Source organism: Belonocnema kinseyi, chromosome 5, assembly GCF_010883055.1.
Source record: "Belonocnema kinseyi isolate 2016_QV_RU_SX_M_011 chromosome 5, B_treatae_v1, whole genome shotgun sequence".
NCBI classification, from domain to species: Eukaryota; Metazoa; Arthropoda; class Insecta; order Hymenoptera; family Cynipidae; genus Belonocnema; species Belonocnema kinseyi.
The window spans coordinates 64877195-64896048 of record NC_046661.1 but is presented as its reverse complement, the minus strand read 5'-3'; the positions used below and the strand labels follow the sequence as shown (position 1 = coordinate 64896048).

General features: G+C 36.3%; 1 protein-coding gene across 2 annotated transcripts in view; it reads left to right on the top strand.

The window, feature by feature from the left end:
• Nucleotides 1-18854, top strand: part of LOC117173206 (histone acetyltransferase type B catalytic subunit) — a 147541-nt gene that overhangs the window by 73854 nt on the left and 54833 nt on the right. For both annotated transcript variants that reach the window (XM_033361646.1, XM_033361647.1), the window contains exon 4: nt 10903-11059. In XM_033361646.1, coding sequence (XP_033217537.1) covers nt 10903-11059 — 157 coding nt within the window. The remainder of the gene's footprint in view (nt 1-10902; nt 11060-18854) is intronic.

Here is an 18854-nt window from a genome sequence, read left to right as displayed (position 1 = left end):
GGTGTCTAGAACGGTGACTCTGGGATACCAGGCGACCTCTCAGAGTACGCAGCCTTATCCTTGCATGCGGGGCTCTACAAGGATGGACGAACCCCTTTCCCTTAGTTGTAGTAAGTGCGGTTCAAAACAACAGAACGCGCAGGGCTCCCGACAATGGGTCGGCCAACAATGCCGTCCAATCTAGAGCTGGGGGAGCCAATGAAAATGGATTCAATGCGATGGATCGGCGGGATCTCGCGACCTTTGGGTGGACGGAGCAACTGATTTACGACTTGCTAGAGTGCTACGATGCGAGTGTGGCCCGTGAACGGGGTTACATGGCACGGCTGCATGCTCTGTGGTGCGAGAAACACCCGGAGCTATCGCACTTTTCGCAGCAACGTCTGCGAAATCATGCTGCACTACTCCGTAAAAGGGGCTATGTAAGCGGAACGCCTACTCTACCACAGCTAGAACAAGCCGGCAACACAGAAAGAGAGGCGACACTAAGACCAACCGCGAGCAGGCATCCAATAGATGAAGAGCGATGCTTTACGACCCGGAGAAACATCAACACCAAGGTTTCTCTCAAGCCTAAAAATCTGGCTGAAATGGATGACGAGCTTCGTGAACATTTTTCCGGTGAATCCGACCTCTGGGCTATCAATTATTGTGTGTATAAAGCAGCGAGAGCTTTGGCCGATGCGAGCCGTAAAACAAAACCAACGGCTGATCATAAGACCAAAAGACGAATGCATCAACTTGCCATAAAGATAGGCTGGGCAAGACAGTACGCGTCCCGCAATCAATGTGTGATTGACTATATCACATCTGGCAGGAATTTTACCGCCAAGGTTCGAAAGTTCGCGCGCGAACTCCGGACCCGTTATCACACACTTAACAAGTCAAAGCTGCTGACTATCAGGCAGCATATTGTTGAGAGAATACGGATACTATCTGACGCTAAGAGAAGTCTGACCCATCTCGACTCTTCCAAGACCCTCCAGTTACTGTCGAACACCCACCCAAACCAGAGGAGGTCGAAGTATTTCGGAGAGAAGTCTACGAAGTGCATCATAGACTGGACGAAGACTCAGAAAAAATAAATAGCTTCAAGGAGCTGTGTGATGCCCTCATAACACCTGATGAAGAATGCCCACCCATCACTACCGAGGATGTGAAAAAAGTATTAAGAGGGATGAAGAACTATTCCTCTCCGAGACCAGATTGTATCAAAACCTTCTGGTGGAAGAAATTTCCTTCAACCCATCAGCATCTGGCCCGTGTTTTCACCTCATATTTAAAGTCGGAAAAGCCGATTCCGGAGTGGTTGGCGGAAGGGCGCACAATACTCCTGCTGAAAACAGGCAACTTAGCTGACCCGAAGAATTACAGGCCAATCACTTGCCTGAACACACTGTATAAGATATTCACAGCTATCCTAAATGATAGGATTGTTCGGGCAATTGAACCTGTGTGGCAAGAAATTTATGAACAACGAGGCTCAAAGAAGGCGTAGCGGGATGTCGGGAGAACCTGCTCATTGATAGATGTGCATGCAAAGATGCAGCATTCTACCAGCGTGACCTATCGATGGCCTTGATTGATTATTGAAAAGCTTTCGATTCGACCTCCCGTAGACTTATCATCTGTCTTTTGGAAATCTTAAAGGTTTATCCGCAAATAGTTAGGTGCATAGAGAGATTGATGCCGCTGTGGAAAACCAGATTTACTATCTTATCTGGAAAAAATCGTGTGACAACTAACAAGGTCACCTTTCAGAGAGGTGTCTTTCAGGGCGACACCATGAGCCCACTCTTCTTTTGCCTTACATTATTGCCACTATCTCTAGCACTTCGCCATTCCGACGGTTACTTTTGCGGCAAATCTGCAGATCGAAAGTACAAGGTCACTCATGTATTTTACATGGACGATCTTATGATCCATGCTAAAAATAAAGAGCAACTACATCTAGCTCTAGGGATTGTCGAACGATATACTAAGAAAATTGGAATGGAATTTGGGTTAGAAAAAAACGCTTATGTTATTATCAGGGTAAATTCATTCAACCAGCTCGAGCTGAGAGGAATACACACAAGCGGATTGAAGACGCTCTAGCTTTACGTCGATCAACATAAAGGGTTTAAAAGTGTCTAACATTTCGAACCTACTGTTCTTTTATACTTTCAGGGATCTTCTTCCTAAACGAAATGGTAAAAAATTCTTAATTTTGCACAGAACCTCTGTAATGTGTCCTATGTTTTCTCAGTTTTTACAAAAATCTTAAAGAAAGTTCAGTAGCCAAGACAAACTATGTGGTATTCTCGATAGCCTGGGCACTTAAATTAATCTATGTTCCCATTTTGAAGAAATGCATGAGAAAATTACTTTATCCTGATAATACCTTAAGTATCTACAAAAAAATATAACATACCTCCAAAGAACCAAATAGATATTGGTGAAGTTTTATGCATTACAGAAAAACCTCTCAATTTTATTCTTAATTTCTGAATCTAATTGTTCTAGGATTCGAGAAATGTAAAATTCTAATCGACTGAATATACAATTTAATAATTAACAGTGAATACGAAGGGTAGAATCATTGTGATAACACTCACAAGCCACGTACTTTATTTTTCCAGATTATACAACAAACACAATCTTACTTTTAGAATTTTTAATTCTGTTTACCTATATCTATTTCATATTTTAAACAAATTAAATACTAGTGTAGCATAAATTACATAAATAAAATATTTGTTTAATTATGACGGCTACTGGTTGTAAACAATATTAAATGTATGCGGAAACGTTGAAATAGCAGATGATTTGGTTTCACTTGTGCTCACAGGTTTTAAAACTGAAAGTAAAAACGCGAACTTTTATATATAATGTCAAACTCTATTATATTTAATGTATATTATATTAATTTTTTCCTCACGGTTCCAGACTTTTGCTTTAAGTAAACATTTTTTCCGTTAAATATTTTATTGTATCTAGTATAGTTTTTCTATAAATCTAAATTTTTTATTTTAAATGCCATTTTTCACGATTAAAACGAAAACTTATCATAAAATAGTCGTCAATAAATTTGTAGATCTACACGGAGAGAAATTTCGAGATCTGAGTTTACGGAAGCGCGTGATTTTAGAGCTACAATTGAACCGCTGGCGACCAAAAGGGGACACGGCCGGATTCAGCCTGAGAAGTATTGTCCTGAGTATCGATTTTAAAAATCTTTCGAATTTCAATTTTAAAGACTGATACTTGTAGAGAATTTCAAGGCGCATCTTTTTTTCCTCTTGCAAAAATTTATATGTTTTGTAGTTTTTGAGATAATTGGTAAAAAGTGTATTTTTTTGAAATCGAATAATTCCAGTCTTTTTTCACTTCAACTCGCGCTAATTTAGCCAATTTTCATCATTTCCCGATTTCCCCAATACAAAGTACGTTTTTAAGTCTTCTGAAACTATCTAAGAAAGAAAAGAGAATATTCTAATAAACAAAAAAGTTATTAATTTTTTTTTGAGGCAATGCAAAAATCATGAATTTCAACCTTCAAGCGCCTCGTTTAGCGAACGAATTTTAAGCTACGGAAAGCTTTCAGTGAGAAAGTTGTTCATTAAGGTTCAAAGAAGTTTTCTGAGATCAATTGGATTAATAGTTCAAAAATTATGAATGTTTTAAAATCCAAGTGGTAATCTTGACGCTGCCCAAAAACGTGCTTGGCCGGCTACGTACGCGCTGCAGCGAACGACGTGAAGGTCAAGTCAATCTTACCAAAGCAAATGCACAACAGTAACTTTTTTTGTCATTTTCTATGAAATTCTACAAATAAAGCATACAATCATGGAAGTGATTGTTTCTTATAATAGTTGGAAAAGCTAAAAAAGACGGTATTGCTAAAGATGTTCTAATCCCAGAGAGATCTTTCAAACCTATTGAATCCTGCTGTGGAGAAAAATGTTACCAAAAGTTTTCAAATGTGCAACAAGAAAAAGTACATACACATTTTTGGAATCTCGGGAACTATAATGAACAAAATGTGTTTCTCAGAGGATTGTTAAAATACAAGGATCCTATCCAAACAAATGCAGGTGAAAAACTAGGAAGGTTAATTCATTGGATATATTTATTTCCTACTGACGAAGAAAATGTTCCGATTTGTAAGAAATTTTTTTGTGCTTTTCTATGTTTGGGCAAAAGAAGAGTTGAAAATGTTCAAAAAAAGATTTTAAATAAGCAGTCTTTAAAAAATTTGGCTGGTGAAGTACGCGAAAGTTGTCTTAAATTAACAGAAAATTAAAAAAAAAATGATTGAAGAGCATTGCGAATCAATTCCACATCACAGTTCACATTACAAACGAAATTCTACCAACCTAAAATATTTTGATAATCCTTCATTAAATCTTGTAGAACTTTACAAATTATTCGGAAAATATTATAAAGAAAAAACGGGGGCTAAATTGACAATAAGTCAAACCGTTTATTTTAAGTATTTTAACCGAAATGTTGGCTTCAGTTTTAAATTACCTAGAACTGACGTGTGCAATACTTGCTACAAAACGATACAAATGGAGAGGTTAACGAAGAAGTAATTAATCATAAAAACAATGCTGAAATTTATTTGAAGTTAAAAAAGCAAATAATCTCTGAAAATAATAGTCTATGCTGTGAATTTGATTTTGCACAGAATTTGCCACTACCAAAAATACCCGTGTCCGCGCAGTTTTACCTACGTTTAGCATGGCTTTTTCTATTTAACGTACATGTACATACTACGAACCAGAGTTACGTGTTCCCTATTCTTGAGGGAATTGTAAAGAAGGATGCTGACTCTGTTTGCAGTTTTATCAAATACGCGGTATTAAAAGAATTTGCTAAAGACAAGGTCAACAGCATAACATTATTTTCAGACTCATGTCCGGGACAAAATAAAAACTACACAGTGTTTCATTTTTTGGTTTTATGGTTCATTTATTTGCAAAGCGAGATTAAATATGTGTTTCCAGTTCGAGGCCATTCCTATTGCCAGTGCGATAGGAATTTCGGCACATATTCACAAAAGCTGAAAAAATTAGACCGAATTGAAACTGAAGATGAATATGTAGAAATGATTCGCAATGCTCGTTCACCTTCATTGACAATGGTCGAGAAGTGTGAAGATCTTCTGCAGGATTTTGAACAATGTTTCAAAGGCAAAATGCGAAAGCCAAAAAATTTCCAAATCAGCAAACCGTTCGTTTTGCATGTTTTTCCTGATGGAAAAGTGGATGTTTTTGACAACTATGAGTTGCAAAATCCAACCACTTTTTTCTTTAAACCTACGCTTAAACTAGAAAATCTTTCGAAAAGTCCTCCGCCCCAAATTGGATTAAAAGTTGCCAAAATAAAGGATGTAAAAGATCTCTTCCAGTATTTAAGCACTAAAGGAAAAGAATTTTTCGAATCATATTTTTTAAAAGTACAAACTCAGAATCTAGATGCCGAAGAAACTGAAGAGTGACGAAAATGACTAAAAGTAGTTTCTAATAAAATATTGTTTGATTAATTTATTCTTGTTCAATAATATGCATAATATTATATGTTAAATGTTTAATAAATAAATTATTTTAATAATAATATCTGGAGTTACTGTTGTGCATTTGTTTTGGTAAGATTGACTTGACCTTCACGTCGTTCGATGTAGCGCGTACGTAGCCGTCCAAGCACATTTTTGGGCAGCGTCAAGTATACTGCTTGGATTTTAAAACATTTATAATTTTTGAACTATTTATCCAATTGATCTAAAACTTTCCAGAAAACTTCTTTGAACCTTAATGAACAAGTTTCTCACTGAAAGCTTTCCGTAGCTTAAAATTCGTTCGCTAAACGAGGCGCTTGAAGGTTGAAATTCATGATTTTTGCATTGCCTCAAAAAAAAAAATTAATAACTTTTTTGTTTATCACAATATTCTCGTTTTTCTTTCTTAAATAGTTTCAGAAGACTTAAACACGTACTTCGTATTGGGGAAATCGGGAAATGATAAAAATTGGCTAAATTAGCGCGAGTTAAAGTGAAAAAAGATTGGAATTTTTCGTTTTCAAAAAATCAACTTTTTACCAATTATCTCAGAAACTACAAAACCTATAAATTTTTGCAAGAGGAAAAAAAGATGCGCCTTGAAATTCTCTACAAGTATCAGTCATTAAAATTGAAATTAAAAAGATTTTTAAAATTGACACTCAGGACAATACTTCTCAGGCTGAATCCGGCCGTGTCCCCTTTCAATTGTTCAATTGTATACGTGCTTAAAGTTTGACAACGATTTTTCGTTTTTAGATAGTGATAAATAATAAAATTTACCATTTTTTTTAACCACGAAGATAATGAAATTTATGCCCTTCGCGAATATCATACAAAATAGTTTGATCAAAAAATTCTTCATCTTTAATGTATATAAAAATGTAACTCGAACCTATTTCTATTATAGAAAATACAATTTCGGACAAATCCTTTCACATGATGTGTATTTAAATTTTTGAGAATATTTTAGTAAAAAAAAAACATTTTCGAAAAATTGTCAGTAAGCTCCTTTTCCCTTTTCACCCTCCAGTTGTCTTAATCTCTCCACAGCGACTCAGAGATGGCCACTCTCCCTTATTCCAAATAATTCGAAAGTCACATTTTTGAAAATACAAAACTAACTTATAGAATTTGGATGATAGCGTAATACGAATACTAGATTCAGTCATCAAAAAATATTCAGTTTGTATCTAAAATTGAGCCATTCTCTGCAAAAGCAACTCTTAAGCTGTCTTAAAGTGTTTTTCAGAGAACGGCTTGTCTTGGTTTTCTGATCTCTAAAATGTATGTTCTCGTGGTTTTTGGGGTTTTTTACCTTGTACATTTTTAGTGAATGTTATTAGTCCGCTGTGCCAAAAAATGTGCTATTTGAATAATATGATATTTTTATCTCTTAAACAAATCACATAAATGAACTTACTGTTGGTCAGCATTAATGAAGATATATTTCAAGAACATAATGATTGAAATTAAAATTGAATTAAGCAAATACTCCCGTATATCAGTTTGTTGTGCACAAAACTTATTTTATACTAAAATCGTTCTGCGACCTATTAAGGCCCACGGGCGGGCAAATACTGTTTCTCTGGAGCATTTGCTTAGATAAATTATTTTTTAGTTACATATACTGTTAAATGTCATATTTATGTTTTCCAAATCGATCTTATTATGTCTGAGGTCCCGATAAACTTTCGAGCGGACCTGGATCCTAACAATAAAACAATAATTTCGATGCCTATTACATTCTTGCGTCACATACGCACAAAGTGTTTAACTTTTTAAAAGAAATTTTAATGATAATAGTCTTTAATAAGTATTCTTGGTAAAAAAAAAGTATAACTCTTCCTGCAATTGTTTATATGCATAGAACGACTGCAGCAAGAACTGCCACTGCTTTTATGGTTAGTGACGAAATAAATATTTTTTGAATGGCAAGAGACACAATTGTCAACCTACTAACCGCTCGATAATTCACACGAGCCGCTCTTGATAATGACAACAGCAGCCCGAGCTTGGTAAGTGTTGCGCTTGGCCCGACCCGTTTTTGGGATTGACAACAATCTCTCGTGTTAATTTTCATTAGCGCGTGGTGTAAAATAGCTCTAATGTTACGTGACAACCGCGCTTGTCGCTCGAATCATTCGCCACATTACGAAATGTTGAAAGTACAGAACAGAACTTTACAATTAGAATTATACTTATACGGCTGGGAATAGAAAATCAAAAGTCACAAAAGGACATGATGGTTAGGTAAGTAGGGTTTGAACTTGAAAAAATTTGTTTTTTCATGTGTGAAAGCAGCATTTCTCAAATGTGCTATCAATGCATAAATACAGTTACTCTCAGCATAAAAATTAACTATAGTAATCCCAGTCGCTTATCTATCATTGTTTTAATGACAAAAAACGTAAAAAGATTTGTGAGGTCAAGTGCGATGAAAAATTATAGACTCTGATGTTATAAGCAATTACGACTTGCATATGTAGGTTCATTTATCTCGATCAGCTGCTACCGCTTATAAAGAAGTTGATATATTGCGGCGAATGAGTCGAGCGACAAGCGCGGTTGTCGCTAAAATGTAGAGCTATTTGACAATATTTGAGCTGTCGCCATTAGCAGGAGCAGCTCGTACGAATTCACGAGCGGGCTGTGTGTTGGCAACTGTGGTTAGTGCTATGTACAAAATAATTATTTTAACACTAACCGCTCGTGGCAGAGTTTCACTATCGAAGTTACTCATAACAACTAATACTCCTACGTTTATTTTTCTTTTGGGATTTTCTCAGTTCGTACATATCCAACTTAAGTTTTTCTTGCAGAGAACGTCTCAATTACTTCTTTAAAATGCTGATATTCCGCATAATAAAATAAAAAATAATGATTTGGAAATTCGAAAACAATGCAGATTTTATAATCTGAAAGTAAGAAAAATGTTACAAAAGTAATTATCATTTTTAAATTGTCTCTTCTACTTTCAAAAGCAGCAATTTCTATCAAATTGTTTATTACTGATATTATAGATCATTTTGAATGTTCCTTAGGTTCCTATAAATTTAAGTTACAACTGTAATATTATTAATGTTTAAAATTCTAAATTCAAAAAAGTTCGAATTCCTAAGTCTGTGAACAAAGCTGATAGCTGTGACTAATAAGAGTTCCATAGTTTTACACATTTTTATAAAAAGAGTGCTTAGTTTTTAACAGTTGTTATTAACGTGAAGAAGAAGGCCTGTTCTTAAATCAGAGAAAACTCATCTACCAGTTTACCCCAGTGATCATAAGTTTTCGAGGAGAACTATTCAAATTCAGTTACTACCTGATTTTTTCTTGATCTTTACCTTCTTGTTCCTTTCATAGGAACTGAGTTTCTTTTTTGTAATATGTCTACCTGTAGGGACCTGACGCACTGTGCGTTTTCGCCGGACCGGTTTTTTGGAATGCGGCAAAACTGAATAGGGCTTTACCGAGACACACTGTCCGGTGAAAACGGATGACTTCATGGGAGGGGGATAGTAAGTTTCGCCAAGTGTCTCAGTTTGATACGTGGTAGTTCGTTACATTTCGGAAGCGGAAGGTATCAACGTCAGTTTATCCAAATTACAAATGATTTGCGCGCCTGATCCATCCATACTATTTAGAAGACGATACGCCCGTCCTGCCGCGCACTATGTCACGTTGCATTCAAAACTGCGTGTTGTCTGAACCCTCGCAACTGTCTAACATGTTACCGAAGCCCAGGCAGTGGTAGCACCGTATCCTCTCCGCCTTCTTGTGTACATGACAGGACATCCACCCCACCTTCAGGTGTCCTGTGCGCACCAGCCTGGAGACCAACTCTTCTGCCAGCTCCGCGAAAGTCCTCAGATTGTCTTTAAAGGGTCTTTTCGTAAGGCTGGCCTCAACATCTCCAAAATGTCTTCTACCGAAGTGGATTCTAACGGTCGCTTCGACCTCCTTAGCGTCGGTAGTTGGATCGAGGTACAGTATCTCGACCTCGATGCGAGGTACGAGCTTGCGTACGCTACCCCCTTTGCCAATCGCGTCCTTGATTGCAGCCGACAGCTCGGCTCTGCCTTTTGCTGCTGGTTCAAGTTTTACTTTACGGCCTTTGCGGACCTCCGCGTAACTCAGACCCTCGGCCGGTTTGATGAGAATCGCCTCGGGTTGAGATCGTCTCTGCGCCTTCTTTTTTTTTCTTAATGTGGGTGCTGCTGAGGTTGCAGCAATTACTTCCTCCTTCCTGGGCGTGGACGTCGTGGATGCTACTGCAGTGCGGGTCGTTGCTTTTTTTTTGCCTCGTACTACCTGCCTCGACAGGACTCAGCTAAGGCTTCCTCTCGCTTCCCATGTTAGGGAGTGGTAGCCTAACCCTAAATGTTAGGGAGTGTTAGGACATTACGGACAAACGAAATTTTTCTATCACGTCCTTTGATGATTTCACATCCTTCCGGATTGGCAAGGGCATATTCTTCATGCCTGGGCATTCAATTTCTTGATGATCTCATCTATATCTTGAGTCAACTTGTTGCTCTTTTAAAAGCATTCGTTCCCCTTAATGATAGAAATCCCCGCGTCTGTTTTTCCGCTCATATCGAGCTCCTCCGCTGCGTCTATCGGACCACCAAACTCCTCACACAAACTTATTTTCAGTTTTTCTTTTTTTATCTTTCGCCATTCTGTTCCCACGAATAGCTAGGAAAGTGCAAGTCTACCCCGGCAGAGCCCCGCATGCGCGAACAAGGTCCAAGTACTCTAGGAGGCGACCTGCTATATTAGAGACACCGTTTGGAACACTATACCCTGGTGCCATTCAGTCCCCGATACGGTTGTTAACGCCTTGTCTTGGCTCGGTGAATCCTTCACCCAGTTTGTTTAGTCGGTCTTACCCCCTGTTTCCAGCGAGCATTTCCCCATACGCTACCTGGGGACGCGTCATCTATGGGTTACAGACTCCCACTGGGAAGTAGTAGTGGTAGTAGTACTACTAAGTACTACTACTTTTGACTTATTACTATTGTTTAAGAAGATGTATACATAGATCTTCTTAACTACTAGCACGTGGTTTTACCATAGTTGCGTTTTTTTCTGACGCCAAGAATGAGTATGTACACGTCATAATTTTGGATGTGTACATCCAAACTTGTGAGTCTATAACACAGGAAGGTTTTATTTGCCATTTTATCATTCTTAGCTAAATGTAAAAGTGAATGCGAGCGCTTCTGATAAATGAGGTTTACGACTTAGTGTACAAAGAAGTTGTCCACATTAATTCCACAATGCACAACAAATTTTTTAATTATTAAATTTTACTTTCAAAAAGGTAACGTCCATCTTTGATTATTATTTCTTATCTGTAGGTAATAACAGCACAAGAAAATTTGAAGTGTATAAAGCACATATGGGTGATAGAAACTTTAAAGAATATCATAAACGAATGCAAACGTTCATTTTATGGTATATCGATGCCGCTAATTTTTTGGATGTTGATGATGATCAGTGGCACTACTTTAACATGTAAGTACATTTAATATTTAATTTAGTTAAATATTTATTTAATTAATTAACAAATATTTTGATTCTTCATAGAGGACGTTTTTGTTTAGACCACACCGTTTGCATGCCACTTCAGCCAAGCCCAAACCACTCAAATTTGTTTTAATTTTTCTGCCTCTCTTTTTTGCAATTCTAATCCGTTTATTTTATTTCATTCCTCCTGTCTCTTAACTGTCATTTCTTTCATTATTTTCATGTTTACTTTCACTGTCTTACATATATTCTCTCTTCGCCCCCATCCTTAATATTTTGCTGTTATCTTCTGTTCCTTTCCTCCTACCTTGCAAACGACTAAATAAACAACAATCACAAAAATAAAGTCAAAGTCATGATCTACTTGGAAACGCGAACTTGCCTAAGATGCCCCCATTTTGTATACACTTCGACAAATAAAAACGATAAAAGGGACTACAAAGATACAAAAGAGAAGCCGAGCCATTGTGTTATTTCCTTCTTTTTATTACTTAGAATATAGAAAGTGATTAATTATCATACAAACAAAAGATTTACAAAACGGATTCTAGGATGCAAGCATCGCAAGAAATTCCTTTTCCTAATTCTTTTTCTTCTATCATTTACTCTGAAAATAAAAATAGGAATCGCTTTTCTTGTCATTAAAATCGAATGCCCATTGAATCAATAAAAGCATATTTTTTTGTCAAGATTCAAAGTGCACTACAAACTTATCTCTGCCTACACAGATTCGAAAAGTTCGATAGTTATTTTGAACTTCTTTTACTTAAAATTTGTTTAAATTAAAACTTGTTGGAGCGAAATAGAAAAAATGTAACTGTTCAACAATCAAACAAGCCTTAAATTCATCCAGATTCTTTTTTCATAATTTTGAAAATGTTTTCAAATGTTTCGAAATATTTCATAATCCTTCAAAACCTTAAAATTTTCATTTCTAAATCTTTAAACATCTAAATTTTGTAAAAAATTGTTCGAAATGTTTTTAAACTTTAAATTATTTTCGAATTTTTTTCGAAACATTTCAATATTTTTTAAATTCTGCAAAATAAAAAAATGTGCTTTAAAAGCTTTCAGATTCTTCTTTACATTTTTTGAAATGTTTTAAAATCTTTTGAATTGGTTGCTAAATATTAATTTTTTAAATAACAAGTAGTCAATTGTAAATATTAAATACTAAAACTGTAGCCCACAACCAACGACTAATTACGGGCTCTATGCAAGAAACAGTTCTGCTTTATAATATGTGACCTCCGCGGAGAAAGGAACCTCACGCTAGAAAAATCGATTTTTAGTTGTTTTTTACATCAATCGATACTTTTTTAATTATTCTTTCAATTGCAAAATTTATAATTTTGTAAGATGCTTCCTTCCTTTTTTGTTATTAAGATACAAACATAGGCATGATAAGCGCACTTTAAAACGCAACGAGAGGCCTACGAAAGCCAGCTCCGCTACTTACTTACCCAAAAATAGAAATGATATTTGATTTTCATCAAGAGAACTCATTAAACTTTCATTGCTTCAAATTTTATTATTTATAAGAAGAAAATAATAAGTACAATTCGTTTCTAGAAGAAGTTTTAAATAAGAAAAGTGGTGATTAACAAATCAATTTGTTGATCAATATTTATCACATATGATATTTTATGTACAGACGAGATCACAGACTTTTTCAGATTTTCACAAACATCGGTTCAATGTGAAATTGATTTGTAAAATAAGATAGTTATTGTTGTTGTGAAACAATTATCAGAAAAATTATTAAATAACACATTTTTTGTGTTAAAACTATTAAGGATCAGCGAGTGATAGATAAATTATGTACGCATTGTAAAAATTATGCAAATAATGTCTCAAATCCTTTCTAATTATGTTAAAAAGATTCACAAATAGCAAAATGCATAAAATCTTATCTATCTTGAGTACTCATTTCTTAAGGCCTGGATTAAGAAATCACAGGATAAAAGCTTCCGCGAAAAGCTGACAAGAGGATGCTCATCATCCACCGAAATGTGAAGGATCACTGGATGATGTATGAGCTGAAGTTTGCTTTTCTTAAATCATCCGGATTGATGTCTATCTAGCTGTCCAACTTATGTGGGAATGACGTGCATCCAAAGGCATAATGCACTAAAAGCACTTAATCTCCATCTTTGCCACTCCAACCTCATTAGCCCTTATACCGCTACGCTAAACGCTCTTAGGAAAATAGAGTCAATTGTCGAAAATGCATGAGGTGGTCTTCCTTGGATCGCACCGTGTGCTTAGTGTGCACGAGACTTTTGGCTGATGATCGTATTGAGTCAATTGCACACTCTAACCACCTGTCTTACGGTCCTGAGACGTGGTTACAGCTGAAATTTTACTGCGATTCCGGAGGTTGTTGGTGCAATTTTTTAGAACAGCACCAGCTTCCAATGACATCTCGCCGTTATCCTTACGACAAAACCTACACTGTTCAGTGTGCAGTGGCTGGTTATAAAATAGTAATTGTTCACAGCTCGAACCACTTTTTCAGCTCCCCATTTAAAAAAATACGTGGTAGCGACTATTCACAATAGAGTGATAAGTCACAGCTTGAACCAATTTTCCAGCTCGCCCTTGAAAAAAAACGCGTGCTAGTGATTATTCACAGAAGAGTGATTGGTCACATCTCGAACCACACTGAATACTACAGGTAAAACTGTTTGTGAGTGAGAGAAGTTTATTCGAGAAAAAGAGACCTAATATTTCCAAACTTTCTTAACGACACATACATTGAAAGACAGTTCACCTAGAATGAATAATACAACTGCTTTTTAATGTTAACAATTTTCTCTAAAAATCAAGCTTGTTTGTATTTATATCATTTCTGAAACTGATATATAATTATTATTTTAACTTGTCTATCTAAATGATGAGACGAGTTCTCCATTTAAGGAAGTACCCTCGGCACGTAGCAAGTCCCTCGAGAGACCGCTGCAACTTTTTATTGACTCACACAGTCACAATCCTAAGTTTGGCAACGTCGCATGTGAGCGCGCGTGTTATTCGAAATTCGCGCATAAACTCGAACATGTGGAACGGATGCAACGTTGCCTTATCTTCAGTTCGCTGACGTCAGTCATACATTTACGTTATAAATAATTCTTATTCTATTCCTATATGCTCTGAATGATAGTTTTTAAAGCAGATATGGATTTCGGAAAACATACTATATATGTCAGAATTATTTGAGAATTTTTCCATTTTTCCATATTTTTATATACCATAAAAAGTACGTCTTCTCATAAGATCATGTGTTATTTTCAATCATTATTTTTCAATAATGAAGCTCTGATAGGTTCAAAAATTTTAACCAGAGTCTTGTGCATTTTAATACGACTGTCATCCAAATATCAAACGATTCTCATTTGTAATTCTATTATCAAGGATACTCCCTTAACATTCGAACGACGACTAAAATTCGCTTGGAGAAGGTAGGGAAAGCTCTCACTCATTAAAGAACATGACTCAACGATAGAAGAATAAGGATAAAATAAGAAATCGATAACAATTTAAAACCCGAATTTCATTAAAATGCAGATATGTAAAATTAAAGTCTAAATGCAAAAGTCGATGTTTAGTAAGTGAAATTAAAGTAAAATAATTCACTTAATAATATATGTCAGTCAATTCCGTAGAAACTAGTTCTTTCAAAAGCTACAATTTGGTGAATCTACTTTTAACGTATATTTTAATTTAAAACACGAAATAAGATAGAATTGAAAAAAGTCTTTGGGTTTTTACAGAAGGGCTTTGTTACTTCGCGTTTTGACTATTTAAAGCTAGTTTTGACGAATTCTCGTAGTAATTTCACATTTTAACTAGTTCATTTTGAATTGATTGAGTAGTTAAACTTTAACCGATAAGGTCCGTTATAAGGTCTCTCTTTTGTTTCATGCTCCTTGGTTATAATGTTTTTTGTTAGTTGGTGCCAAAAATTCTATAACGATTATGGTTCGTTTCTTGATGTCAAGGAGAACTATGTGAGACATCAAGTGCGTTCTTATTTTCGACAATAAACTCTATTTCCCTACAAGCTTTTGGTAGAGCGGTATTAAAGCTATTAACGTAAGAAGAATGTCAGAGGTTGTAATAAAGTCACATTGTACCTTTGGATGTATGCCGTTCCCGCATGAGTTGCACAGCTAGAAGATAGTATGTGTTCTGAGTGCTTGGGGTGTACTTGGGTAAAGTCTTGACTCAACATCTGGCGACGGTATGCTAAAGTGAAAAACACACCGTCTTGATACGCAAAAATGAAATCCTTTCTGCCCGACTTAAATCCGGATGATTTAAGGAATGCAAACGTTAGCTCATACAGCATTGAGTTATCCTTCACATTTCGGTGGGAAATGCCGTACAACCTTTTTTCAAGCAGTTGTTCGCGGAAGCTTTTATCTTGCGTTTTCTTAATTCGGGATTTCAGAAACAAGTATGCGAGATAGATAAGATTTTATGCATCTTGCCACTTGTGAATCTTTTTACCATAATTTGAAGGATTTAAAAGATTATTCCCATAATTTTTACGATTGATGTATAATTTATGTATCATTCGCTGCTCTTTAATGAACAAATTGGGTTTAACCTACTTACATTTGATGTAAAACATCATGAAACAATATCAAATATGTCGTTTTAATATTCTCAGTTATGGCACAAAAACGTGTTATTTTATCAATTTTATGATACATTTTTCATAGCAATAATAGAAATCTTAATTTACAAATGAATTTTACATTAAGCCGATGTTTCTGAAAATCAGAAAAAATCAGTGATCGAGTCTGTACATAAAATATCATATGTCCTGTGAGAAAAAATTGAGGGGGCCCCCGAAGGGGCCCGCATGGATTGCCTTGAAGCCTTGTGGAACGCAATAGGGCTATCCAGACGAGGCTCCTCATGGCAATGACATGCTAATCCATAGGGGGCAACATAGGCTTCCCTCATAGAGCCCTCATGGTTGCCATCATGAAGCCGTCTTTTTTTCCAGTGCTGGCACCTGTACTGACATATCTGTGGGACGATAACGCTATATTTTACTAGGCTGTCAGTGTTGGCCCAGCACTGGATATAGCTGCTGATGCAGTACTGCCCCAATAGGAAATTTTTAATGGGCACAGTACAGCATCAGTGCTAACTAGTACCGTACTCTAACGATATGACAAAAAAGGTATGAAAAAATAAATATTCTAATTATTTATTATTATATTACTTTATATGAATGTAAAATACACAAACTATTAACAGGGATATTAATAAAAACATTTCTAAATCAATAATTAAAGTTGATTACAATTTCTATTTGCGGCATTATTCGTTGTTTTTTCCGTTTCAGACTGCTATCGTTGATTCGTGAGGGCAATGGAGCCGAGCCCTCCGCGGGGGCCCTCTTACATTTTCCCCGCGTGGATCACCCATGTGGGCCCCTGGTGGGGGTCATTATCCTAAGAGGGATAAACGGGACTTTTTCCACATAGAGTCACAGATATTGATCAACAAATTGATTTCCTAATCGTCACTTTTCTTGTTTAAAACTTCTTTCAAAAGAAGTCTTACTCATTATTTTCTTCCCATAAATAATAAAATTTGAAGCCATGAATGTTCATTCAGTTCTCTTGTTGAAAATCATATATAGTTTTAATTTTGTAGAGTTATTCATTAAATAAAGTTGTGTGTGTACTGAAAAAAAGTTATGTTTAAAATCACATTCGACCGCAATTTAACCTATCAGACTTTCAGAACTTGACTGTAAATAAAGTAGTAAATTAATGAAATTGTGAATTTACCAATAACATAGCATTTACAATTTTTCCGTGTGATTTAAAGTGACGGAATGTAGAAGTGGTTAATAGTGAGCAAAATTACATAAATGTTTTTGCCACTAATGGAGACACATGTCGGTCCTGAACGACAAATCGCGGAAAACTCCGAAGTCGCGATATATATATGGCCGGCGAAACCCTCGTGTTTCTTAAAAACATGAAGCGATCCAAGAATGAGAGCTTTCTGCATACATCTCGCAAATGCCTTGGCATATTTTTGACAGGATGATATGGCTACATATGGGAGCAGTCATTTTTGAAGTCTTGGAGAACGATGTCAGGGCTCGAGTGTGCACTCCTCGGTTTGGACAATTGACTCTATCTCCTTTGGAGCGTTCGGCAGGGCAGCATGGCGGCCAACACCGTAAGAGTGACAAAGGTGGAAATAAATCACTTTTAGGGCTGCATTATGTCTGTAGAGATACGTAGTTCCCTCGTGGATGGGACATCCAGATAGTATGGGTTCTAAGTACTCAGTGTGTGCATAACACGCTCTGCACCTATCGCTGGGGAGCATTAATTCTGTAGAGATACGTATCGGTAAGAACTTCTTGACATAAAATGCGGTTGCGGTATACTAAGATGGAAATTACACCGTCCTGGCACGCGAAAATAAAACTCTATGTATCTGAATTAAGTCCTGATGATTTGAAAAAAGCAAGTTTCCTTGTTTGACAAGAAAAGTTCTTCTAGATTTTTGTAAAAGTTTTCTTGCATTTTCGTGTCAAGTAGCTTTTGGTGAAAATTTTCAATCTCTGCTTTCTTTACTTTGGCTTTTAGAAAAGAATCACCTATATGGACTAATGCACTTTCCTCACTTCTGATGTTCAAATTCAGGCCGAGGATCTCGGCCGCCTGCTCCGCGACTTTGTAAGGAAACGCTCCTTTGCCAATCATCTTGTGATTCCTGACCATTTTTAGGAAAGGATATCTGCCATTTGCAACGATATAATCTATACGTAAAACAATTCGATTATGAAGGCACTGGAGATTCAGACGTCCGCGTCCGTTTTAACGGCGTGAAATGTATAATGTCGGAACAGACAAATTGATATGCAGGCTCTTATTCATATGGATGATCTTACGTGTCGCGACATCAAGGGTTCTAAGCACGTTCTTCGTCCATCGAGCCACCCAAAACGAGTGGAGTAGAAGCGGGACAGAAAGTATGTCAATCTCAGATTCCTTGTTAAACTGCGACAGATTTGAAGACCAAATTCGTCGAAGAAAATACTTGTATCTGATTCCTTCATTGATGTAGCGTCTTGAATGCGGTTTTGAGGAACCTCCAGATATGTATAAGTCTATCCAGTGACAAGATGTCTAAAGCACTTATATCCACAAGCTCAGGGTCCTCGGGAACGCCAATGATCTTTTCTTTCTTCAGGTCAATTTTGTCACACTTGTCCAATACAAAGTCCATATCAATCTCTCCTTTTTACTGCTTGACGATATTTAAAGCACTCTGAAGTTTGCTCTTACTAGAAGTATAGATCTTTAGGTCATCAATATAAAATACATGAGTGACCTTATGCTCGCGATGATTATTGTCGCCACAGAGGCACCCAGAAGATTTTCTCAGCGTGAGAGAGAAAGAAGTGTGATGCAAAAAGCAGAGTACTTATGGTGTCGAACAGTGGGAAGAAATGCACTTTTTTCGTTCAAAAATATCCAGAGGCTTCAATTTTGGTCCGATTTTGAATTTAAAAAGATGAAAGTTCATTAAATTCTGAAGAGCTTGACGCTCTAGACTTTTATCTCCTCTATCTGTTTATTGATAATTTTTTCACTTAAAGTGTGGAAAAACTGAAATTTTTTACATAACTTTTTTTTACGCTTTACCAGGTGTATACATATGAAACCGGTATTTTTTCAAGAAAAAAACACATTTATTTCAAGAGAATGATAACAAATATTTTATTCAAAGTATGCGCCCT